Below are 21,902 nucleotides of genomic sequence, written 5' to 3' on the forward strand. Positions count from 1 at the left end.
GATCTTTATCTGGCTGCCTGTGCGGGACTGTGCACGCCTCTCAGTGCTACATCAATAACAGAGCCCCAAATGCTCCTGCTGGTGCTTTACAATCAGGATCACCCACCATTACTACGCTGCCACCTCTGCAGTGGAACATGGCAACTGTTATGTAGCAATACTACATAACCAGTTAGGACAGGAAGTGAAGGCTACGGTGTCCAATAAACACAGCAGAGAGGCCTTAGGCCAAATACTCATTAAAGTACCCCTGAATGCAGAGAGGGCTTTTCCTCTTCTAGGGTGATGGGCAAGTCCCACCCGAATGCTCCCGGGAGTTATTCATCTAGGGGCAGCTCCCCTGCTTAACAGTTCTCAGATGCTCAGCTATTCTCAATGCAGCCATTTTGGGCTGTATAAGTAGGGGCATTGCCGGCAGATCGAGGGATGTGATCATTCCCCTCTGTTCGACATTGGTGAGGTCTCGTCTGGAGTACTGTGTCCAGTTTTGGGCCCCACACTACAAGAAGGATGTGGGAAAATTGGAAAGAGTCCAGCGGAGAGCAACAAAAATGATTAGGGGGCTGGAACACATGACTTCTGAGGAGAGGCTGAGGGAACTGGGATTGTTTCGTCTGCAGAAGAGAAGAATGAGGGGGGATTTGATAGCTGCTTTCAACTCCCTGAAAGGAGGTTCCAAAGGGGATGGATCTAGACTGTTCTCAGTGGTACCAGATGACAGAACAAGGAGTAATGGTCTCAAGTTGCAGTGGGGGAGGTTTAGGTTGGATATTAGGAACAACTTTTTCACTAGGAAGATAGTGAAGTACTGGAATGGGTTACCTAGGGAGGTGGTGGAATCTCCTTCCTTAGAGGTTTTTAAGGTCAGGCTTGACAAAGCCCTGGCTGGGATGATTTAGTTGGGGTTGGTCCTGCTTTGAGCAGGGGGTTGGACTAGATGACCTCCTGAGGACCCTTCCAACCCTGATATTCTCTGATTCCTCCTCACCCCCTTCATTACAGGTCATTTCCCTGCATACCCTTTGCCCTTCCTAGCTACAGACAGAAGAACCAGGGCCAACCCGTCCCCCATCTTGTGGTATTTCTAGCCGGGTGCATACTAGGTCTCTCCATTCTCACACTGTTTCCAGGCTGGTTTTGTAGCCTGGGAAACCTGGTCCAAGATTTGGAGAAGTAGCCAAACTTGAAGGCATTTCCCCAGACAGACCCTATGAAACCTGTAGTCAATCACCTGTCTCTAGTGCAGGGACCCCTGCCTAGTGCCAGGGCTTCCTAGGAGGTCCTTGTCCCCAGGGAACTTCATGGGGAGAGCGGGGATCGAACTCAGATCCCGCTGCTCCTGAGGCCCTAGAATCAAAGTAGCATCTGACCACTCCCTAGCAGCACGGGATCTAGGACACACAGATGAGCAGTTCTGCGTGCACCCAGCAGAGGGCAGTGCTGCACACGTCCTCTAGCCATTTCCTCCATACTCACTTTGCACACGGAAGTACAGGCGGCCAGAAGATGTGCCATATGCATTGCTAGCAGTGAAGCGATAGTTCCCTTCGTCCTCCAGCGTGATGTCCCGGATCTCCACCCTCAGGGAGTTCGGGGAGGCAGCGATGCCGATCCGTTGGGTGGCTGCAGTCCTGGAGCTGGTGGAGGCCACAAGTTCATCTCCTTTATACAGGGACAGCTGGGCCGGGGGGTTGCTATCCACCACACACCGGATGATGGCCAGTCTGCCCATCTCCGCCTCCAGGAACGAGGTCATTCGGGGATTCCTGGGGGCGTCTGAAGAGTCGGGAGCAAAGATCGTCCTCAAGTTATAAATGTCTTGAGGATTGTTTAAAGACCCCTCCTATCCCTCTTGGACCATCCCATGGCCACCTAGATCCTCACCATTGTCATCACTCTGCTGCATACCACAGCCACTAGAAACCTTACAGGGACACAGTGATGGAACTCAGCTCCTCAAGTGATTGAGCTAGCAGAGAATCGCCATTAGCTGTGAGCTGTACTGGGGCTATGACACACAGAAGAAAAGCTCTGATTCCATCCAGTAGAGAGAATCTCACACACGAAGGCACATGATCCCATGCATGCTAAAATACACACACTCACACACATTCTAACACGCACATGCTCACTTGCCTGCTAAAATACACACACATGCTCATGCGTGTTCTAATACACACATGGTCTCACCCACACCCACACTAGCCGGTTAATTACAGACAAGCTATTTATTGTCCGTTCTGCTCAGGTTTTAGCTTCCTATGGTAACCCTTGAAAAGAATACAGCCTGGCCCCAAATCTACTCTTGCTGGCAGGGTCTGCAGCGGAGGAGGCAGTCTCTCATCAGCAGTGACCAAGTGGAGGGCAGGGCGGAAGCTGGTACTAATGACCGGAAGCAGGAGAATGAGTTTCTGAGGTTTTGAGACGGACGTGAAGAAACCGACAGTGAGTTTTAAAAAGCCGGGCGAGCAGTTTGGATCCTGACGCAAACAGCCCGGCTGTGCGAGGATGGGAGGGGAAGCGACGGCACTGCGCGTGGTAGACGACAGCACAGGGTCTGCACGCGGGCTGGTCGCCAGTGTTCAATAAGTCACATCTGATTGCAGAGTTTCACAGGTAGCTTCTCTCTGGAACAGACGCACGTGTCACCCGTTCGTACTCAGGGTGGCGCATGGTCCCCCTCTAGTGGTTGGATCACATGGACGTCGGTGGGCTGGCTCCAGCCTTGAGCTAACGGCTCTGGGTATTTTAGCTCATGCTTTTAGAGACCGAGGTCCCTGTTTGGGGCATAACAGGGTCCTCAGCTTTCATGTGATTCAGCCACTACTGGGGCCAGAGCACCAGCCTGAGTAAGCCTGGGTTACACGTGCACATACGTGTTGGCACACATGCATGCTCCTGCGTGTACGCAAGAGACCAGACACACACAAACCATGCACACGGGTGCACATACACCCACACATGCACACACCCACACTGCATGGACCCACGCACCCAGATGAACACACATGCATCCACCGACATGTAGCCAAATGCACCCTCACATGTACACACAACCGCAACGCGCACCTGCAAGTGTAGTCAGGTGTGTTGGTTGGGACCCGACTGACTGCACCACTGGGGCCCATGCGCACCTACTCCTGTGGGAACCGGCCACTGCCATGAAGATTCAAAGTGTCTGGCACTTACACAGCACATTCAACGAGACCAAGGCGGAGCTTCTGCTTGTTCCGTTATTCGTTGCCTTGCAGTAATAGACCCCCGCGTCTGCACTGGCCACCTGCTGGAACACCCGGGAATTGGCCAGGCCCGTGGACAGCCACTGGCCATTTCTGTACCAGCTGTAGTTAGTCATGGCCGATGAGTTGCTGCTCACTTGGCAGGTCAGGTTGACCCCCTGGCCTTCCTGCACCTCTGAGGCCGGTGTGGCGATGACCCTCGCCGCTGAGGGGGAAGAGAGACAAACAGGATTCAGGGACTGAGCGACGGGGGAAGTGCAAAGCAACGAAAGATGCGTCTCTTTGGGTACATTATGGAGCATGACATAACGGCCTGCTAGGGCTGGAAGACCAAGGGGGCAGCCCATGGGGGTATACGAAGGAGCAAGGGGATGGTCTTAACCCAAGGGGGAGTTAGTCTGTATCCTAGAATCCATTTCCTGACAGTGCAATCTGTCCCCAAGAGATGGGCTGGAGCCCCATTGCGTGGGACATTTAAAATTAGACTCCACAGAGCTCTAGAAAATGTTCTGGAGGCAGCAGTCCTGCCCCTGGGGGCTAGGAGTGTAGAAGAGGGTCTTTTCCATCACTAGATTCTGTGATTTGATTAGGCTGGAGAACAGGCTCTCAAGAGAAGTGGTGGTAGCTGTAACAGACAGTTAAAATGGGAGTAGGTAAAGTCCTGGAGAATGCACAGTAGGACGTGCGTGTGAGGGTTACGGTGTGTATGGGGGGCCGGGGGGAGTACATTGGGGGCAGCATACATTAGATGACCTTGTACATCAGAGTTGTATGATGCTTTGAGAGGGGGATTTTGACACAGAGCCAGATTCTGATCTCAGTTACACCAGTGTAAATGCATAATAATTCTATCGCTTTCAGCGGAGTGATTCTGGATTTACCTTGGTGTTCCTGAGAGCAGAATCTGGCCCACCAATGGGAATTGTTGCCTCTTGGAGTATCGCCGGCTTTGAGGGACTTTGGAAACATTTTGCAAATTTCACAATTGTCTTTTTTTAGCAGCGAATCAATCAATCGTTTCAAATGTCACAAACGGGCCATCATGCTGCCCTAATTTGTCAGCCATTTTCCTACAGCTATCCCCGAGTTCTATCAAATGGCCAGCGCTTGGCAAAATGTGCATGGCCTAAAATCATTCGTGATATGTCGTATTTATCCAGTAATGTGTGTCCGTGTACAGAAGCTTGGTTTTACGTAGCAAACTCGGTCAAAAGGCCCAAATTGGACACTTACATTTCAGGCAGTTTCCTTTCTTCATGATGGATTAGATGACCTCTTGAGGTCTCGTCCAGCCCTGGGTTTCTGTGAATCTATGATACACCTCTACCCCGATAGAACGCGACCCGATATAACACGAATTTGGATATAACGCGGTAAAGCAGCGGGGAGCCCCGGGCCCTTTAAAGCGCCACCCGAGCCTCGCTGCTTTACCGTGTTATATCCGAATTCGTGTGGAGCCCTGGGCCCTTTAAATCACTGCCCAAGCCTGGCTGCCGGAGCCCCGCCGGCAGCCGGGCTCGGGAGGTGATTTAAAGGGCCAGAGGCTCTGGCCGCTGCGGGGAGCCCCGGACCCTTTAGACCCCTGCTGCCAGAGCTCCGGCGGTGATTTAAAGGGCCCGGGGCTCCCTGCAGCGGCTGGAGCACCGGGCCCTTTAAATCACCGCCGGGGAAGCCGGTCTCGCGGTCTCACCTAGAAGGCGGTGAGATTTTTTGGCTCCCAAGGACCGCGTTCTATCGGGGTAGAGGTGTATTTAATATTCAGTGGTTCCATAGAATACTGCGGAATCTCCCCTTTTCCTTGTTCCCTTTATGGATCCCATCCCACTAACTCGGATGCCATCCTAGGAAGCAATGGAGTCATCCCCTACAGGAGTTAATAGGGTGGGATCAGTAGTGAATCACCCAGAGATTCATAGATTCCAAGCCCAGAAGTAACCACTGTGATCTAGTCTGACCTCCTGCATAGCCCAGGCTGGAGATCTGCCCCACAGTAATCCCTAGAGCCGAGCTGTTAGAAAAACATCCTATCTTGATTCAAAACTTGCCAGTGATGGAGAATCCACTCCAACCTTTGGGAAATTGTTCCAGTGGTGAACGACGCTCAGGGTGACCAAACGATTCAATCCCTCACAACAGCCATTTCGCTAAGGGTTCAATCCAGGGCCGTGACAGGAGTCGGTGGGACGCGCCCCACCCCTCCAGTGAACCCCCATTGTGATCAATGGAATTGCTGGGGGGATTTTTTTTTTATAACAGCAGAAGGATTAGTGTGAATCGTCCCTTGCAGCCAACACGGGGCCTGGCCCCCTCCCTGCCTGCCTGGGTCTCTCTCCCACCACACGCGGTTGGAAAGGCCAGTTCCCTTTGACAAGAGGAACCCAGCTGGGCACTCACTCTCTGCACTGAAGACCATGGAGGTGCTTGCATTGCCGTAGGCGTTCCTAGCCGAGCACACGTAGGTCCCTTCGTCCTCCAGCACCACCTCGCGGATCTCCACCTTCAGGCTGTTGTACGATGGAGTCGCACTGAGCCTCTGGCCGGCCAACGAGCGGGAGCCACTGGTGGAAGCTACTAATTCATCTCCTCTGTACAGGGCTAATTCGGACTGTGGGTCGCTGTCGGTGGTGCACAGGATGATGCCCAGGTGCCTGTTCTGCGTCTCTAGCAGGGAGCTCATCTGGGGCCGTCTCGGTGGGACTGCAGGGTTAAAATGTTGTTGGCCGATATGTTATTTGACATATGATTATTTACTAGATTAAGAGAAACCCTCGCAACCCCCCCTCCTCCCCAGCGCTCTACCGGGTCCTTCTGATGGCACCAGCAGCCAGGCTGTTGCTTCAGTCTCCTTCTTTGCTCAAACAGGCCTGGGCCAATAAAGGCGAGACAGGAATCTGGCCAGAATTGGAATCTGGAGCAACTGAAGGTCCCTGAGCCGCCAGCCTCACTTTGATAGGACGGACCGTATGTTCTGGGGCAGAACTTTGGGAGTTTAGATGATAACAGTGGGCCAGACTCCCAGCTGGTGTCAATCCGCAGAGCTCTATTTCCTTCAGTGGGGCTACTCCGATGGACACCCATTCAGGAGGTGGCCCAAGGATCTTGCCTTTGTATGGAGCCTTGGATCCCGATAGAGTCGAGAAATTTAAACTCCTACACAAGCTATGGGTAGGGAGCACGTCCTCCACCTCTGAAATGCACGTGCAGCTCTGGGGTGGAACGTAGCAGCTGTTTTACGGTGCACAGCAACGCTACGCTCCAGTTAAGGGCAGGAAGCGAAAACAACGGTTTCCTCCTAAAACGACAGGGAGAAGCGATTGGCAGGACGAACAGCAGTTACCGCAGGCGGAATTTGGGCCTGGCACCGGAGTTAATACTCTTATGAAGAATGCCAGCCAGGGCCTCTTTTTATTGACCATGAATGGTCAGGATACCAGTTCTACTCTACATCTCACCTGCAAGATGACAACTCCACCAGCACCACGCCAGTTTAGCACCCGGCTGTGGAATCTGGATTGTGTGAACTCAGCTAGAAGGTTGCTTGGGCACGGAGGCTAGCTACGTAGCATCAGTTGCAGGACCAGGCCAGTATTGCCAGATTGATCTGATTAACCGACTTGCATCTTACTTTAATAGAGGCTTTCAGGGCCAGATTCTGCTCTCAGACAGGCTCGTGTAAATCTGGAGTCACTCTGGTGTAAATCTGGAGTCACTCCATTGATTCAGGGATCACTTTAGTTTCACGATGGGGCAGCTGAGGGCAGAACTCGGCCTTTAGTGTGTGAATTGTGGCCTCCCCAAGATGTCCCCCAGCTGATCTAAGGATTAGCCAGTTCCCTAATCACAAAGAATTCCCCCTTTGGCTTTATTTGGGGGGCCGTGGAAGGGAGGTCATACTTACACAGCACCCGCAGAGTGACAGCCGGAGAGGTGCTGCTGCCTCTCTTAGTCTGGGCCTTACACTGGAAAGCGCCCGCGTCCCTGCTGCTCACGGCTGGGAGGACCAGGGTGTTCTCGGAGCTCTCCTTCAGCCACCCTGTGTTCTTATACCAGGTATAGCTGGGCCCTTCCTCTGCGCTTCGGGTGGTGACGCACGTCAGGGTGACTGTGTCTCCTTCGCGCACCTCCGGGGAGGGACCGATCAACACTCTCGCTGCTGAACGAGGGAGGGAAGGAAACACAGTAAAGCAGGGGAATGAAATCTTTGTTGTGAAACTTTTGCCTGCCTGCTAGGGCTGTCACCCAAGGTTTGCCCTCTGGGCCTCACATAAGCTGTGTGAGCCTGAGCCGCCTCCGTCTAGTCCCAGCTGCACACTGGCCCACGCTGCCCATCCAAATATATGCTTTGGTGCTAAGGGCTGTGTGAGTCCGGTGATGTACGGGGAGATGTAATGAAGCCAGGGACACTGAAATCAAGCCTCTAGTCCAGCTGCTGAGTGTAGATTCAGCGCCCGGCTCTTGTTTGGGTTTGCCTAAACCGCAGTATTATGGGCTTGGGAAAGGGGCTAGGTTGCGGTTCTTTATTGTTCTTTTTTATTGTGTCCGGTTTGGGGGAGGGAGGGAGAGGAGGAATACAGGCCATTTATAAGACTGGCAGGATGGCTTTCGGCCTCTCCTCCCACATTGGAATAGCTGCCCCAAAGGAGGAAGGGGGGTTGAAAAAATCCTGTTGAAACTGTTTTTCAATAGAAAAATTGCTTTTTTTTTTTTGGCAAAACAAAATGTTCCACAAAAGAATTCTGGTTTCTGTGCAGAAAAAATGACTTTTTTGTCACAAAATCCTAACACCCAAAACCAGAAAAGTTTTTGGCTTTTTGCCCAAAGCTGAAACACTGCGGTTTGGGAATACTGCTGCAGTGCTTCATGGGAGTTGTAGTTCAGGTGCATACTGTCCGCACTCTTCTCTATGGGCTGGGTTCCCTAGTCAAACTACATTTGCCATGATGCACTGCACCAGGGAGTCCCTTGATGCACCTGTGATGGCTTAACAAGAAGGGAGCCATGGTGCATCATGGGAATTGTGGTTTGGCCAGGGATTCTGGACTATAGAGGAGAAAGGGAACGTGAGGACCCTAAACTACAATTCCCATGAAGTACCATCACTGCATTTCCAAATTGAAATATTTTTGGTTTCCAGTTGAAATTTCTGTCAAAAATTTTGGGTTTTCAATATTTTGCTAAGAAGTCTAAAAATTTTGGTGAAAACTCAAAATTTCCAAAATGGGAAAAAAAACCCTGAAAAACATTTTCCGATTAGCCCTATTAGAGAGGCTCCTGGCTTCTCCAATCAAAGAAACAGTTTCCTTCCAGAGAAAGCTTAAAAGAAAAAAGTCCTCGTAAAGATACACCAGGCCCATATGAAATGTGTCAGCTCAGCAACACAAGAACTTCAGCACCGGAACAACACGCTCTCTTCATCTCTGCCTAGTTAGATCCCGAGTGTCTGCATTATTAATCAGCTGTAGCTTCTTCAAGGCACAATCCAGAAGACTGGAGAAAAGTGAGTTGAAATCATCAGTCCCTGAGCTGTCTATAGTTACAGCTGGTCAAAAATGTTTACGCAAAAGATTTTCCCACTGCAAAAATGGGATTTGTCAAAAAGGATTTGTTGTTGTTGTTGTGGGAAAATGTCATTTTCAATGGAATTTTTCAGGCAGAAATTTCTAACTGGAACTAAACTTTTCAATTTGTTTTCATTGAAATTTTTGTTTCATTTTGGTTTTCAAAAATCTAAAAATTACTTAAATATTGAAACTATAGATTTTTGGTTTTTCTCCTTTCTCATCATTCCCTCCCTCTCACTGAATCTAACTGGATGAGCAAACTGGCGAGGTTGTTCCCCCCCCTCACTTTACTCTTCTTTTTTCACTTTTGCCGCTCTGTAACTGGTCTGAAACGGGAGAAGATCTGAAAAGTCACTGAGTGGAAAAAGGAAAAACAAGGAAAAGAAAAGGTATGGGGGGGGAACCCCATTGGACATTATCCACATGCTTTCACTGGCTAGCCAAAAGGGGGCAAAAAAAGGAAGAGCGTTGAAATGTTTTGAAAAAATATTTAATGACAAATTTTGAAAAAATATGAAAAATGGTTCCAATTTTGGCACCAACGCTGAAACTTCAAAATGTTCAGTGAACTTGTTTGTTCTGTTTTGTCAGCCAGCTCTGCCTGTATCAGAACGTTAAATAGCATCGCGATAACTTCCTTATTGAGTGTAGGTCTGTGATTGGGAGTAACAGGCCCCCGGGTGATTTCTGGAGGGGTGTCAGGCGTAACTGGTTATCCAGCCCAGCTGGGGAGGAGACGGGTGCTCATCAAGGAAGGAGCACAGGGCAGAAGAAGGGAGGAGACCCAGGTGAGAGATAGCTGAGAGTTTCCTTGGGCTAAAGGATGAAAGAAGCCTGGGAGGCCTGGAGCCAGAATCAGAGGGCCCAGAGCCAGGAGGAAACCTGGAGGCCGGGGGCAGTGAAGCTGGGGCCAGAGGCACATTGTCCCTAGAGGAAGTTGGGTGTTTCCTCTCTCTGGGAAGGGCCGGGGGAAGGCAGACTGAAGAAAGCCGCAGGAACGGAATTAATCCCTGTGGCGGGGAGAGGCAGTCCTGAGGGGTCGGCGTTCCAGCCGAGAAAGAAGGCCCTAGGAGGACCGAGGGAGATGCCTGGGGACCAGCAGAGAGGCTGTGCTAAGTGCAGGCTGCAGGGAAGGAGAGTAGACCAGGGTTCCCCTCCCAGCCCTGAGGAGGGGGCCTACATGCTTCATGTCAGGACTGTTGAGCCCAGGATGGGGCTGAAGACGGAGCCTCAAGGACAAACTGAGCAATAGCACCCGAGGGGGCCGAGTCATCTCTCGTCTTGGGACAATTTGGAACGTTTCGTTGCACGTTCGTTACCCCAGCTGGGGAGAGACGTAAAGCGAGCTGGGCAGAGTCATGAGACGAGGCAGACCACTGCTGTTGGCCGGGGGGTGGATAGGTGAGGAGAGCCTGCTAGGCCGCATCTGGACACGAGGGTGCCCCAGCAGTCAGCCGACCTTTCTGTAAGGCCTTAATCTAAGGATGGTGCAGGTATGGCACAATGGACAGTTGTGAAATGCTCCTCAAATGGAGAGGTGAGAGAGACCCCATTGCCCAGGGTTTCCACTGTGAAGATGGCAGAAGAATGTTACTATTATTAAACATGATGCTCGGAGAAGGCGTCATGCCCAAAAATCCGTCCGGGGGCCTGGGAGTCCCGATTGGTGGCAGCCCCTTACCCCGCGTGATAATCACAAACCGTTTACTCACTTTGGGCATGGAACAGCTTAGCAGCAGTCGCGTTCCCGTACGCGTTGCTCGCCGTGCACCGGTATCGGCCGTCGTCCTCCGGCAGCACGTTCAGGATCTCCAGTTTCAAGGAGTTGCGGGAAGCTGTGATGCTGAGCCGCTGGCTGGGGGCTGCATGGGAGCTGGTGGTGGCGACGAGGGCCTCGTTGCGGTAAAGGGCCAGTGCAGACAGGGGGTGGCTATCCACGGTGCAGTGAATGAGAGCCAGCTTTCCTTCCTGCGTCTCCTGGAACAAGGTGATTGCAAGGGCCCTAGGGGGATCTGTGCGGTGGAAGGAGACAACGACAGAGCATTGGCGCTGTGATGAGCCAGGAATCGAAGAACCCAGGGGAGAGTTCGGGGCGGTGGGGGGGATAACAATTGGTTTTATGATTAGAGCAAGAGGTAACTTAAGAGGTGACGGCCAGATTAAAATCACCTAGCTACACCTGTACTAGGTATCCAGCTTGGAGGGAGAGGTTAAAAGGGGAGACCCCAGCTCAGGTCAGGACTGGCTGGGAGGGGCAGCGGACTCTGTGAAGGAGAGGGCTGGCTGGGCCCAGCCGCTGACTAGACGTGCTACCTGCAGAGTAACTCTGGGACCATTGGTTTGGATTTGCTAGCACTGATGCAGCTGTTGCTGAGTAAAACAGCTGCAGGCAGGGCCGGTGCCAGGATATTTTGCGCCCTAGGCGAAACTTCCACCTTGCGCCCCTCCCCCCGGAGCATCGCTTCTTATAAACTTTCAAAAACGAATACAGTCGTGTTAAAAAATAATTTGGGGCACCGCTTTCTGGCGCCCCCAAATCTTGGCGCCCTAGGCAACCGCCTAGTTCGCCTAGTGGTTACACCGGCCCTGGCTGCAGGTAATCTCTGTCTGTTGCACCTGACCGGGGAGACAGCTGTGGTTGCTGTGAGCTCAAGAGCAACCCGGTCACGTTTACCCAAGTACCAGCACCCCATTATCAAACCTCCCATGATCTCCTCCTGGCAGATATTTGTGGGGCAGTTGATATTTCCTGGAGCAGGGATGGTTTCCCCAGTTTTTACTGACAAACATTTCAAGGCAAAACTCCCTAAATATTTAATTTCCCCAAACCTGCAAAACTGTGATTCCCCTTCCCCCCCGCTGCTGTATTACTCAGAGGCTGTCAAACTGGGGGAGGGGCTGCTCTGCCATGTCCCTGAAAATCTCCTCGGTGCACCTCTCTGTCTCCCTTCGCTCCCCCAGTTCAGCCCCTCTGGTCTCTGAAGGCCAGGAGCTGTTTGCACTGAATGCACACGTATGCCACCTGCCCACAACCATACATGCTGTATTCAGTGCAATAAACTGGATATCCTCCCTCACCCCCACTCTGCTGCTGGACTTCTGCTGGCGTTTTTTTTACTCTTGCAGGATTTTGTGCTTGCTTTTGGGGGGGGGGGTTAAGCTTAGAGAATGGTTGTTAGGTGTATCTGCCTCTCGCACCCCCTCTCTAAACTCCCTTGCAAAACTCCCCTGTTCACTAGTTCCTCTGGTCACTTAGGAGCTGGCTTTTTAAACCCCTCTCTTCTCCCTGAGCATCCCTGCTTCCCCCCCCCCCCCCCCCCCCGGGCTCAGCACACAACCCCCCAAACTACACTGGAATCTTCAAGCAACAAACAAACTACCAGCCAAACTCACCCCTAGGATCACATCGTCTCTCCTTCACCCCGGAGACCTCCCGGGCAAAACTCTTCAGTTTGCTAGCTCCTCCCATCTATTAATCATTTATTAACCCTTTAAAAACCTCAGATCAAGGTGCCCTGCAGTCGTAGGTGTGAGTTTTGTGATTCACTTACAGAACACGCTCAGGCTGATGGCCTGGGACATCTCACTCCCTTTGTCGTTCTGCACCTTGCACGAATAATAGCCGGTGTCACTGCTGGTGACTTCGTGAAACACCAGGGAGCGGGCCGTGCCTTCCTTGATCCAGACGTTGTTCTTGTACCAGGTGTAGCTGAGATCCTGGTTCTCCTCGCCGGGAACGGCGCACGTCAAAGTGACCGTCTCGCCTGCCTGTATCTCTGCAGAAGGGCTCACCGAGACCACGGCAGCTGAAGGAGATGACAGCAGATTGAGTCCTAGAGATTAAGACTAGATGGGACCACCAGATCATCCAGGCTGACCTTCTGTATAGCAGAGGGCACTAAGCACCACCCAGCCACCCCCTAGCAAGCCCATCCACCAGAATTAGACCAAGGGGATACTCGATTACTTTGTGCCACGGGCAGAGATCGGGGGGAAGGAGATGCACCAAGGCTCCAGACCCCTGCAGTGGCAGGAAACTGAGTATGTGAGATACACACATGATCCTAGCAAATAACCTGCGCCCAGGATGGGGTGAAGCCAGATTTCAAGGGCTACTGATCCTCGAGCTTCAAGACATGAATGGGACACCCTCTGGGTTGAAGAAGACCCCCACCCCATCTCTCCGGAATACAAGAGTGAAGGGGGAGGAAGGCTGGGTTTGTGATTAAAGCACTGCACTAGGACTTGGGAAATTTTGGATTCAATTTCTACCACCCTGGCAGACTTGCTGTGTTTGGGCAAGTCATTTAGTCACTCTGTGCCTCAGTTTCCCCATCTGTAAAACAGCGCTAGCAATACTTCCTTATCCCAAAGGGTAGATTCAGTAGTGCTTGTAAGGCACTCGGACATGAGGGTGATCAATCGAGCTGAGTAGGAAACCATTTTCCCATCTTATAAAATAAATCGGAGACCTTGAAAAATGTTCCTGTCCAGAAGTGGGACGAAAAGTCAAAATCTCACATTTTTGTGAATGAGAAAAAGATTTGGTTTGGGTCAATGGCATGTTTCAGTTTGATTTTAACCTTTTTTTCTTTAACTATTTTTTTAGTCAAAATTTACTAACATTTCTAAACAAAAAGTCATTTTGACTTGAAAAGTGGAAACATTCCAGTGCAAAAAACGTCAAAACTGGCCAGCTTGACCATTTCAAAAAAGTTTTCTGATCATTTTTTGTGTCGTGAGAGTCCTTGAAACCGACCCTGCTTTGCAAACTGTTTGGGTTTTGACGAATAAGCATTTAAAAAAAAAAAAACCATTCCTTGAAAAATTCCCAGTCCGCTCTAATGAAAAATACTGAGGGAGACAGTCAGTTGCATTAGGGTGGAGGGAACGTTATTGTTTTGCTGAAGCATCCACCTGTGGCCGTCCTGGCCTAGACGGAGCACTGGTTTTAGTTCTCTTTGCTGCACAGGGTCCCTGTGAAGCCATGGTGCTACAGTGGTATTAGCTGGTGATTCATCTGCGGCCCCATCCTCCATACTTACAAAAAACATAGAGAACAACTGCTTCCGCCACCCCGGTCCCGACGGAATTTTCCGCTTCACAGTGGTACGGGCCATAATCTTCACGAGCAACGCTCTGGAGAGTCAGAATCTGTTGGCTCCCCAAGGCGGTCCCGCCCTTGTACCACTTGTACGCGGTGACCTCGGGGAAGGTGCTGTTCACGCTGCACGTGAGAGAGACGCTGTCGCCCACCCGGATGTTCTTGGTGGAGGGGGTGATTACCACTTTTGTGCCTTTTGGGGAATCTGCAGGGGAGTCGGAGGAAGAAAGGACACGCAGTGAACGGAGGTGGCAGCCAGTGGGCACCACCACAGCCAGGAATCGCTGGCTGAAACTGAAGCCAGCGGTCCTGACTTAGGGGAGTCGGGTTAGCTCAGAGGCGTTCGTCACTCTGTCACTGTCTCCAGTCTGGTCCATGCTGCTCATGACCCTCTGAGAGCTCTTCTATCTGTGGTCTCTTGGAAATGATGTTGGCACAACAAGTCCTGCATCCTGGCAGGGGGTTAGACTCGATGCCCTTGCAGTCCCTTCTCACCCTATGGTTCTAAGAGTCTCTATAGCTGACAAATCCCCACAGGGCAAAAGACCCCCCACCTCAACTAGCCCCCTTGCCAATGTCAGAGACCAAAGCCGGAGTGAGCGAAAGGACCTGAACCAGCTTTTCATCCTTAGAGATGGTTCCCTGCAGGTCAGGAAGCCAGATCCAGGACTTAGGGCTGCTTCCTAACCACGTTCCCTGGGCGGCATAGCCTGGAGCTCTTCTGCTTTTGGGAAAGGAGGCAGCTCCACGCGTAGAAGCTGGAAAGGTCTTGGCCCACATGGTCAAGCTAATGACAGAGGCAGGAGGTGGCTGCTGGCATTAGCCTATGAGCAGAAGAACAGGGCATCATGGGTAGAGTTCTCGGGCTGAAAAGTGTGTGCAGGCTCCATGCGCTCCATGGAGCACTGGAGTTCTTTGACATACGGGGCGAGGGGGTCTGGCTACCAGCTATCTCAGCACCACAGTCCCCATTGGGGCTGGGAGGAGAGTCCTGTTTGCCAGGCGGACGGTGGGTGGGGAGGAAGGGCTGGGCACAGCGCACAGGGCGCGTTCTGAGAGGAAAGTGGGGAGCTGTAATGAGTTGGTGGTGGGTAGAGAAGGAAGAAGTGATATTAGAAGGGCAGCTGGCCTTAATGAGAAACATTTCTGGAGCTGACATTTGCACCCCCAAGTGGTAAGAGGGAGTCGGAGGGGAGGGTCTGTACAGCAGAGATAAGTCGGTCCAGGAGAACGGGAGAAACTAGGAAACTGTTGGCCAGATGCAGCTTTCAGGAGACATCTGGAGTAACTGCACCGACATCCAGGGATTGACACCAGCCCCTGGGACCTCCGGCCACTTTTACCAAACTGGTGGGTGCTGTCTTAGGCACTTTGTCTTAGGCCGCTGAGTCTGAGAATGTCGGCACAGCTGCTCCAGGGTGAAGGCCACAGATTGTTTCTAAGGGGCATCATGTTCTGCATTTGTACAGCCCCTCTCTTCTCAGAGAGCTTTACAAATGATATTCACCGGGCTCCCCAGCCTGCCTTCCACTCCTGCGCTCTGCCAGCGATAGCATGCAGATGTCCAACTATGCAGGTAGTCAGACCTCTGCATCCTCTCACTTGCATCCACAATTAATTGCACCCAGCATCGAATCAACCAGAGGAGGTTTTTTCCCAAGTGTGGCTCTATAAGACACAAGACCCAATTCGCTCCCCACAGGAATGCAGCCGCCTCTGGGGTGGAACAGGGCAGCGGCTGAAGCAGCACCCAGCAATGCCACAGCACAGGATAGGGCTGCAAGGCGAGAAGAAGTCTTTGTTCAGTGGAAATCACAGAGGAGACTTTAGGGAAGCCAGACGTCCGTTGGAATCTGGCCATGAATTTCTGGCTGGGTGTCAGAGATCACATGGCAGAACTGGAAGCATTGTGGGCTGGAAAGACATGACTTGGGCAATGCAGAAACAGAGGCCGTAGCTCCAGTGTTTGAAAAGCAGCACTACTCACGTTTCACCCACAGAACGATTTCCCCGGTTGCCTGCTTGGAGCCAACAGACACTTGGCAGAGCAGTTTTTTGGAGTGGTCCTGCCATGACAAGGAGGTAACGAGGATCTGCCAACTGAGCACTCCAGCGGTGTCCAGTTGCACTGCCCCAGATACGGTCGAGAGCAGGGCATTGTAGCCGCTCCACTGCAGAGCGGTGCTCTCGTATGGGCAGGCGTACGGACTGGAGCAGGTGAAGTTCACTCTCACATCCTCCCTTAGATCTTCCGGGGCAGCAATGGCCGGGCTGGTGGGGGCATCTAGGGATGGAAAGAACAGGTATATTCTGGGGAATCTGCGATGGGATAATAGCGATTCCAGTTTATTCCTCCATCACGGCGCGGTACCCTTGGACATTCATAGAATATTAGGGTTGGAAGGGACCTCAGGAGGTCATCTAGTCCAACCCCCTGCTCAAAGCAGGACCAATCCCCAGACAGATTTTTACCCCAGTTCCCTAAATGGCCCCCTCAAGGATTGAACTCATAACCCTGGGTTTAGCAGGCCAATGCGCAAACCACTGAGCTATCCCGGCAGCAGTGGGGATAGAACTCAGCTGCTCCACAAGCACTCAAGCTACAGGAAACTCGCCCAAGGCTGGCAGCAGTACAGGGCCCATGACACACAGTGGAGTAGTTGTGATTTTACATGCTCTGGCTAGCTCGTCTCCATACTCACCAGTAACCGTCACCGTCACCCCACGCAGGTCTGACCACCGGTCGCCCTGGTTGATCTCGAACCTGAAGTTGTAATTGCCGCTGTCCTCGCTCCTCACGCCCCTCAGCAGCAGGGTGCAGTTGTGCCCGGCTAGGTCGCCCAGCAGCTCAGTCCGGCCCTGGAAACTGCCGTCGACCTCGCTGGGAGTGGCCGAGTGGTAAATCACGGCGCGCTGGCTTTCGTAATCCTTGTACCAGATGGCCACAATGCCACCCCCGGCGGTCACTGTGCTGGGGTAGCTGAAGGTGCAGGGTATCTGGAGGCAGGAGTTCTGCACGCTCTGCAGGCTTTGGGGGTAGGTGACGCCCCACGAGCCAAAGGCTGTGTTGGACAGAGGGGAACAGACAGAGGGACAAGGCACAAGCAGAAACCTCAGTCAGGACAGAGCTAATCTGCTGACTCCATCAGCAACATGCTTCTCTCCTCTCTGCCAGCCAGCGGGACCTGGCTCCTGGGCAGAGATCTCTTCCCTTCTGGCCTTGCTACTGATCTGCCATGTCTGTGGGTGGAGGCGGGGAGAGGGGGGAAGGGGCTTGAGCATCTCACTTAGGCCCAGATTTTCAGACGCGCCGACCAGTTGGGTTCATTGACTTTAATGGGAATTGCATCTGATCTCTGGGGTAACTCCATTCAAGTTGGTGGAGTCATCCCAGAGCTGAATTTGTCCTACTGCGAGCAGCTGGTGCATGTCACCGCTGTAAATTGGGCTCTCAAGCTGGGCATCCAAAATCAGGGGCCATGCTGGAAATTTGGGCTGCTGTCTTAGTGCCTCAGTTTACCTGCGTGTAAAATGGGGATAATGATGCACTGCCTGTGTTCTGTGTCTGAGGCATAACCGAAATACAAATAAATAATGCCACCTGCTGCCAAGGGATTGGTTAATTGGTTTTTGTACCGTGCCTTAGGACCAGTAAACGCTCAGTGTCTGATCCTACTCCCACTCTTACTGGTGTAAAACAGGAGCGTGCACTGCCCTGGGAGAATATACAGGGGTCGGTTAGAGATTGCTCCTGAACCTAGGAGAGAGAATCCTACAGGCTCTGGGTAAGAACATAAGAACGACCAGACTGGGTCAGACCAATGGTCCATCTAGCCCAGTATCCTGTCTGCCGACAGTGGCCAATGCCACGTGCCCCAGAGGGAATGAAGAGAACAGGGAATCAAGTGATCCATCCCCTGTTGCCCATCCCCAGGTTCTGGCAAACAGAGGCTAGTGACACCCGGAGCATTGGGGTTGCATCCCTGCCCATCTTGGCTAATAGCCATTGATGGACCTGTCCTCCATGAACTTATCTGAGTCTTTTCTGAGCCCTGCTTCACAACATCCCCTGGCAACGAGGTCCACAGGTTGACTGTGCGTTGTGTGAAGAAATACTTCCTTTTGTTTGTTTTAAACCTGCTGCCTATTAATTTCATTGGGTGACCCCTAGTTCTTGTGTTATGAGAAGGAGTAAATAACACTTCCTTATTCACTTGCTCTACACCAGTCATGATTTTATAGACCTCTATCATAGCCCCCCTTAGTCATCTCTTTTCCAAGCTGAACAGTCCCAGTTTGTTGAATCTCTCCTCATACGGAAGCTGTTCCATCCCCCTAATCATTTTTGTTCCCCTTCTCTGAACCTTTTCCAATTCTAATATAGCTTTTTTTTTTTTTGAGATAGGACGACCAGAACTGCACGCAGTATTCAAGGTGTGGGCGTACCATGGATTTAGATAGTGGCATTGTGATATTTTCTGTCTTATTGTCTATCCCTTTCCTAATGGTACAAACCCTTTGCCATGCTGCAGGCAACGGAGGGAGGGCTGCATGCAGGCAGAAGCTAACAGAACACGATTGATCATTATTATTAGGGTTAAACATGGCACCGTACCTTGCTGGGCGTGATTGGCCAGGAAGATAAGCTGAAATAAGAAGGACATGACAGCTCCCACTGGATAACGATATGGGAGATCCTGGTGGAAGAGAAAAGAGGATCATGCAATAGGCTCTTGCAGGATGGTTAGTCTTTATAAGAAGTGTTTGGGAAAGGAAGCTGTGCTGGCGAAAGGAGCCGAGTCTAAGGCCCTGCAGACTACAGGCCTCTGCTTAACCAAAGATTTGAGGCAGGATGAGTAGCAGTAGAGCAGGCTTCCTCCATATTGACCTGCCAACGTGCTGCAACCCAAACCAGGGTGGAAGAGGAGTGCGGTCTCCATGGCCCAGCGAGGCCTTGGCTCCTCTGCTCGGACTGGTGGTCATCTACCCGCTAGGCCTCGGGCCGGGACCCCGCTCATCTCACCGAGATTATGCTGAGCGTCCATCAGATGAAAACCGCTTTGGATTGCTCTGGGATAAATGTCGCTCTCAACTGAACCAGCGTCACGGTGGAATAACCCCCCGGTTATTGGTGTTACTTGCTGACTCCTTTGGTGTTACTCCGGATTCACACTGGTGCAGCTATCGGAATCTGCACCCGATTCTGTACAATGACGTGGTTGCTGCTGCAAAAGCATGTACCTAGCATCCCAGGGATGGAGGCATGGGACCTTGGGATGAGCATAGCCCAGCTCCATAGCATTGTTAAACCAGACACCTCTACAGAGGGTGTTGGTTGGAGACCCCATCTATCAGTTACCTGCTGGTTGGAGATGATCCACTCTTGATTGGATAACCCACTAGTTCTGGGTGGCCAATGAGAGACCTTAGACAAAACCACCATTCTGCTTGGCTTGTTTGGAAGCTCTGATGTCTCTGGGTTGAGGACTCCAGCTGTGGGACCATGTCCTGCCCCCACAGACTCAGACACTGGGAATATTTAGATTTTTTTTAGTTTTTTGGAAGGGGAGGGGATAAGAAGGCTGCTGGCAGCTCCCCCCAGTCCCAAAAAAGTCAAAGACATCCCTTCAAATTCTTCACAATGTTGTAACCTACAGCTGATTGTGGGGAAAGGAAGAAAGCCCATAGCTGAGATTTAAAAACTCCCAGATTAACAGGAAAATTTGCAAGACTCAGCCCCAAATATCTTCTGCAAAGCGCGTGGGCACTGGGCATGCCTCCTGTGTACAAGTGTAAATGCATTCCTGGCTCTTCCAGGTGTCATCTCTCTGCGTCCTCTGCCTGGGAGCAAGGGGAGCAAGGGCACTTGGGTTCAGCCAGGTGAGCCCAGCTCAGACCTACACAATGGCTTGATGGGGCAATGCAGAGAGTTTGTCATGTGACGTTTGGTAGCAGAGGGTCATAGGATGTCCCCGAGCTGGGCGCAAGCCCCACCGTTCACATCGGGCCCCCTGTTCGGAGGCGTTCAGATCCGGAGTGTTGGTGCAGATTGCAACGACAGATGGGATCCAAGATCTGGATCCAAATTTCCCTGCAGCTCAGCTCCAGGATTTTGGTTTGGCCATGCGTAGAGATCAGATCCAGGCTGATTAAATGAGCATCCACCCCCAAATTGCCCTGAAGTGCCGGGGAGTGGCCATGGGCCCTTTGTGGAGATAAGGGGTTTGGTCGACCTGACATAACCCCTCTGTGAGTGCAGAGAAGCCTGAGAGTTTGAAGGACGCTGAGTTTAGACAGAGGATAGGGCCGGTGTATTCCATCGCAGAGACTTGAATAGCAGCCTCCTTGTGGATGAGAAGAGACCCAGCCCTCAGTGTCAATCCAGTGTCAATCTAGAGTAGCCCCGTTGGAGTCAGTGGAGTCATTCCACCATGACACTGGCGAAGCCAGAGCAAAATTTTCCCCACAGTGGCCAGTTTTGATCTGATGGACGTTCAGCATAAGCTCGGTGAAACCATAGCGTGGGCAGAAGGTGAGGGGCTCATCTACTGGCCCTCTCCTGTTGCACATACTGTGGGGATGGGATCCCCAGCTGTAAGCCCTTCTAGGCAGGAACCATGCCATGGGGAAATGTCTGTGGTAGGAGCCCAGTGTATAAAATGCAGCAGCTGGGTGGCTGTATATCAGTGACTCTCGGACAGAGGCTCTTTAATGTTTCTCCTGCAGCTGTTTGCAGCAGGTGATATTCAAACACTGGGTGATTTTAATTAGTAACCAATCTAAGTTGTTAACCAACCAAGATGCTTTATTAGCCAATGAAGTTATTAACTTGCACTACGTTATTAATTTCAGAGTGGTAGCCGTGTTAGTCTGTATCAGCAAAAAGAACGAGGTGTCCTTGTGGCACCTTAGAGACTAACACATTGATTTGGGCACGTTATTAATGTATTAGCTGTGAGAATAACACACTAAATCTTTCCCCGTCATACTGTTTAAATATGAATAGCACTCTAGTAAACGAATCAGCGAATTCACACTACCGTTCGGGCAACGTTGATCACTAATCTGGCTCCGGAACCAAGTGGTCGGAGTATCACTGGTGTATGTAGTTAGTCTGTCAAAAGAGCACCACCTAGTGCATGCAATAAGAATAGCACCTGTTGTTTTACTCCTAAATGTGTAGGTCCAACCATAGAAATGTAAGGGTGGAAGGGGCCTAGAGAGCACAGTTGCCAACTTTCATGCGGTAAATAAGCACCCGACTTTCACAATATGCCAAAAATCAAGCTGATCCCATTTCAAAACAAGCCAATCCCTAAGGACCCCAACACTCTGTGACTAGATCCCCCCCCCGGCCTGCAGTCTGGGACTATGGTGGGCCCACTGTGCACCCCTGACTCTCTCCCTCCCTTGCCCCTGCTTGCTGGGAGCCGATCAAAGGGGAAAAAAAAGATGCTACAAGCCCAACAGGCTACAAGCTAAAAACAAGCACCTCACAAGCCAATTAAGCCAAAAACAAGCCCGATTTCTGCGTTTTTTCACAAGTTTGGCATGTCTGCTAGAGAGGTCTAGTCCAGTCCCTTGTGCTGAGGCAGGACCCAGATGTTGTTAGGGAGAAGGATGTTCTAGCAGTTAGGTGAGCTAGTCTGACATGGGACACCTAGGTTCAAGACCCTGCTTTGCCTCCCGGTTCCTGTGTTGTGGGGATAGATACAGAAAGGCGGTGAGATGTTCAGATGCTACGGTAATGGAAGCAGTATCAGTCCTGGAGCTAGATTAGTCTACACAGCAAATGGCCTCCTGTGGGCACCTTTTAGCAGCTACCATCGAATACCCTCCACTCTGGGACCCCAGCAAAGACAGACCCCGAGATCTTCAGTGAAGGCTTTTATCTGTTGTGCAGGCCAACCGCTTGCAGGGGACAAGAACGCACACTTCCGCCCAGTGCTTGAAAAATGCAGCTGGTCAAAAATGTTACCAATTTTCACACTTCCTGGA

The 21,902-nt window shown here is 51.6% G+C and overlaps 1 protein-coding gene across 1 annotated transcript in view; it reads right to left on the reverse strand.

Annotated features, from left to right (window-relative positions):
* The window catches only part of SIGLEC1 (sialic acid binding Ig like lectin 1), a 46,541-nt gene that overhangs the window by 16,162 nt on the left and 8,477 nt on the right, over positions 1-21,902 (reverse strand). Inside the window, exons 2-11 of the mRNA XM_026659547.2 lie at positions 18,520-18,601; positions 16,607-16,966; positions 15,892-16,188; positions 13,846-14,109; positions 12,352-12,606; positions 10,513-10,812; positions 7,138-7,392; positions 5,634-5,936; positions 3,190-3,444; positions 1,477-1,776 (exon numbers count right to left, since the gene is read on the reverse strand). Of these exons, the coding sequence (XP_026515332.2) occupies positions 1,477-1,776; positions 3,190-3,444; positions 5,634-5,936; positions 7,138-7,392; positions 10,513-10,812; positions 12,352-12,606; positions 13,846-14,109; positions 15,892-16,188; positions 16,607-16,966; positions 18,520-18,568 (2,638 nt within the window). The 5' untranslated portion in view covers positions 18,569-18,601. The remainder of the gene's footprint in view (positions 1-1,476; positions 1,777-3,189; positions 3,445-5,633; positions 5,937-7,137; positions 7,393-10,512; positions 10,813-12,351; positions 12,607-13,845; positions 14,110-15,891; positions 16,189-16,606; positions 16,967-18,519; positions 18,602-21,902) is intronic.

The sequence above is a fragment of the Terrapene carolina genome, unplaced genomic scaffold (assembly GCF_002925995.2).
Source record: "Terrapene carolina triunguis isolate 2854851 unplaced genomic scaffold, T_m_triunguis-2.0 Scaffold633, whole genome shotgun sequence".
Lineage (NCBI taxonomy): Eukaryota > Metazoa > Chordata > Testudines > Emydidae > Terrapene > Terrapene triunguis.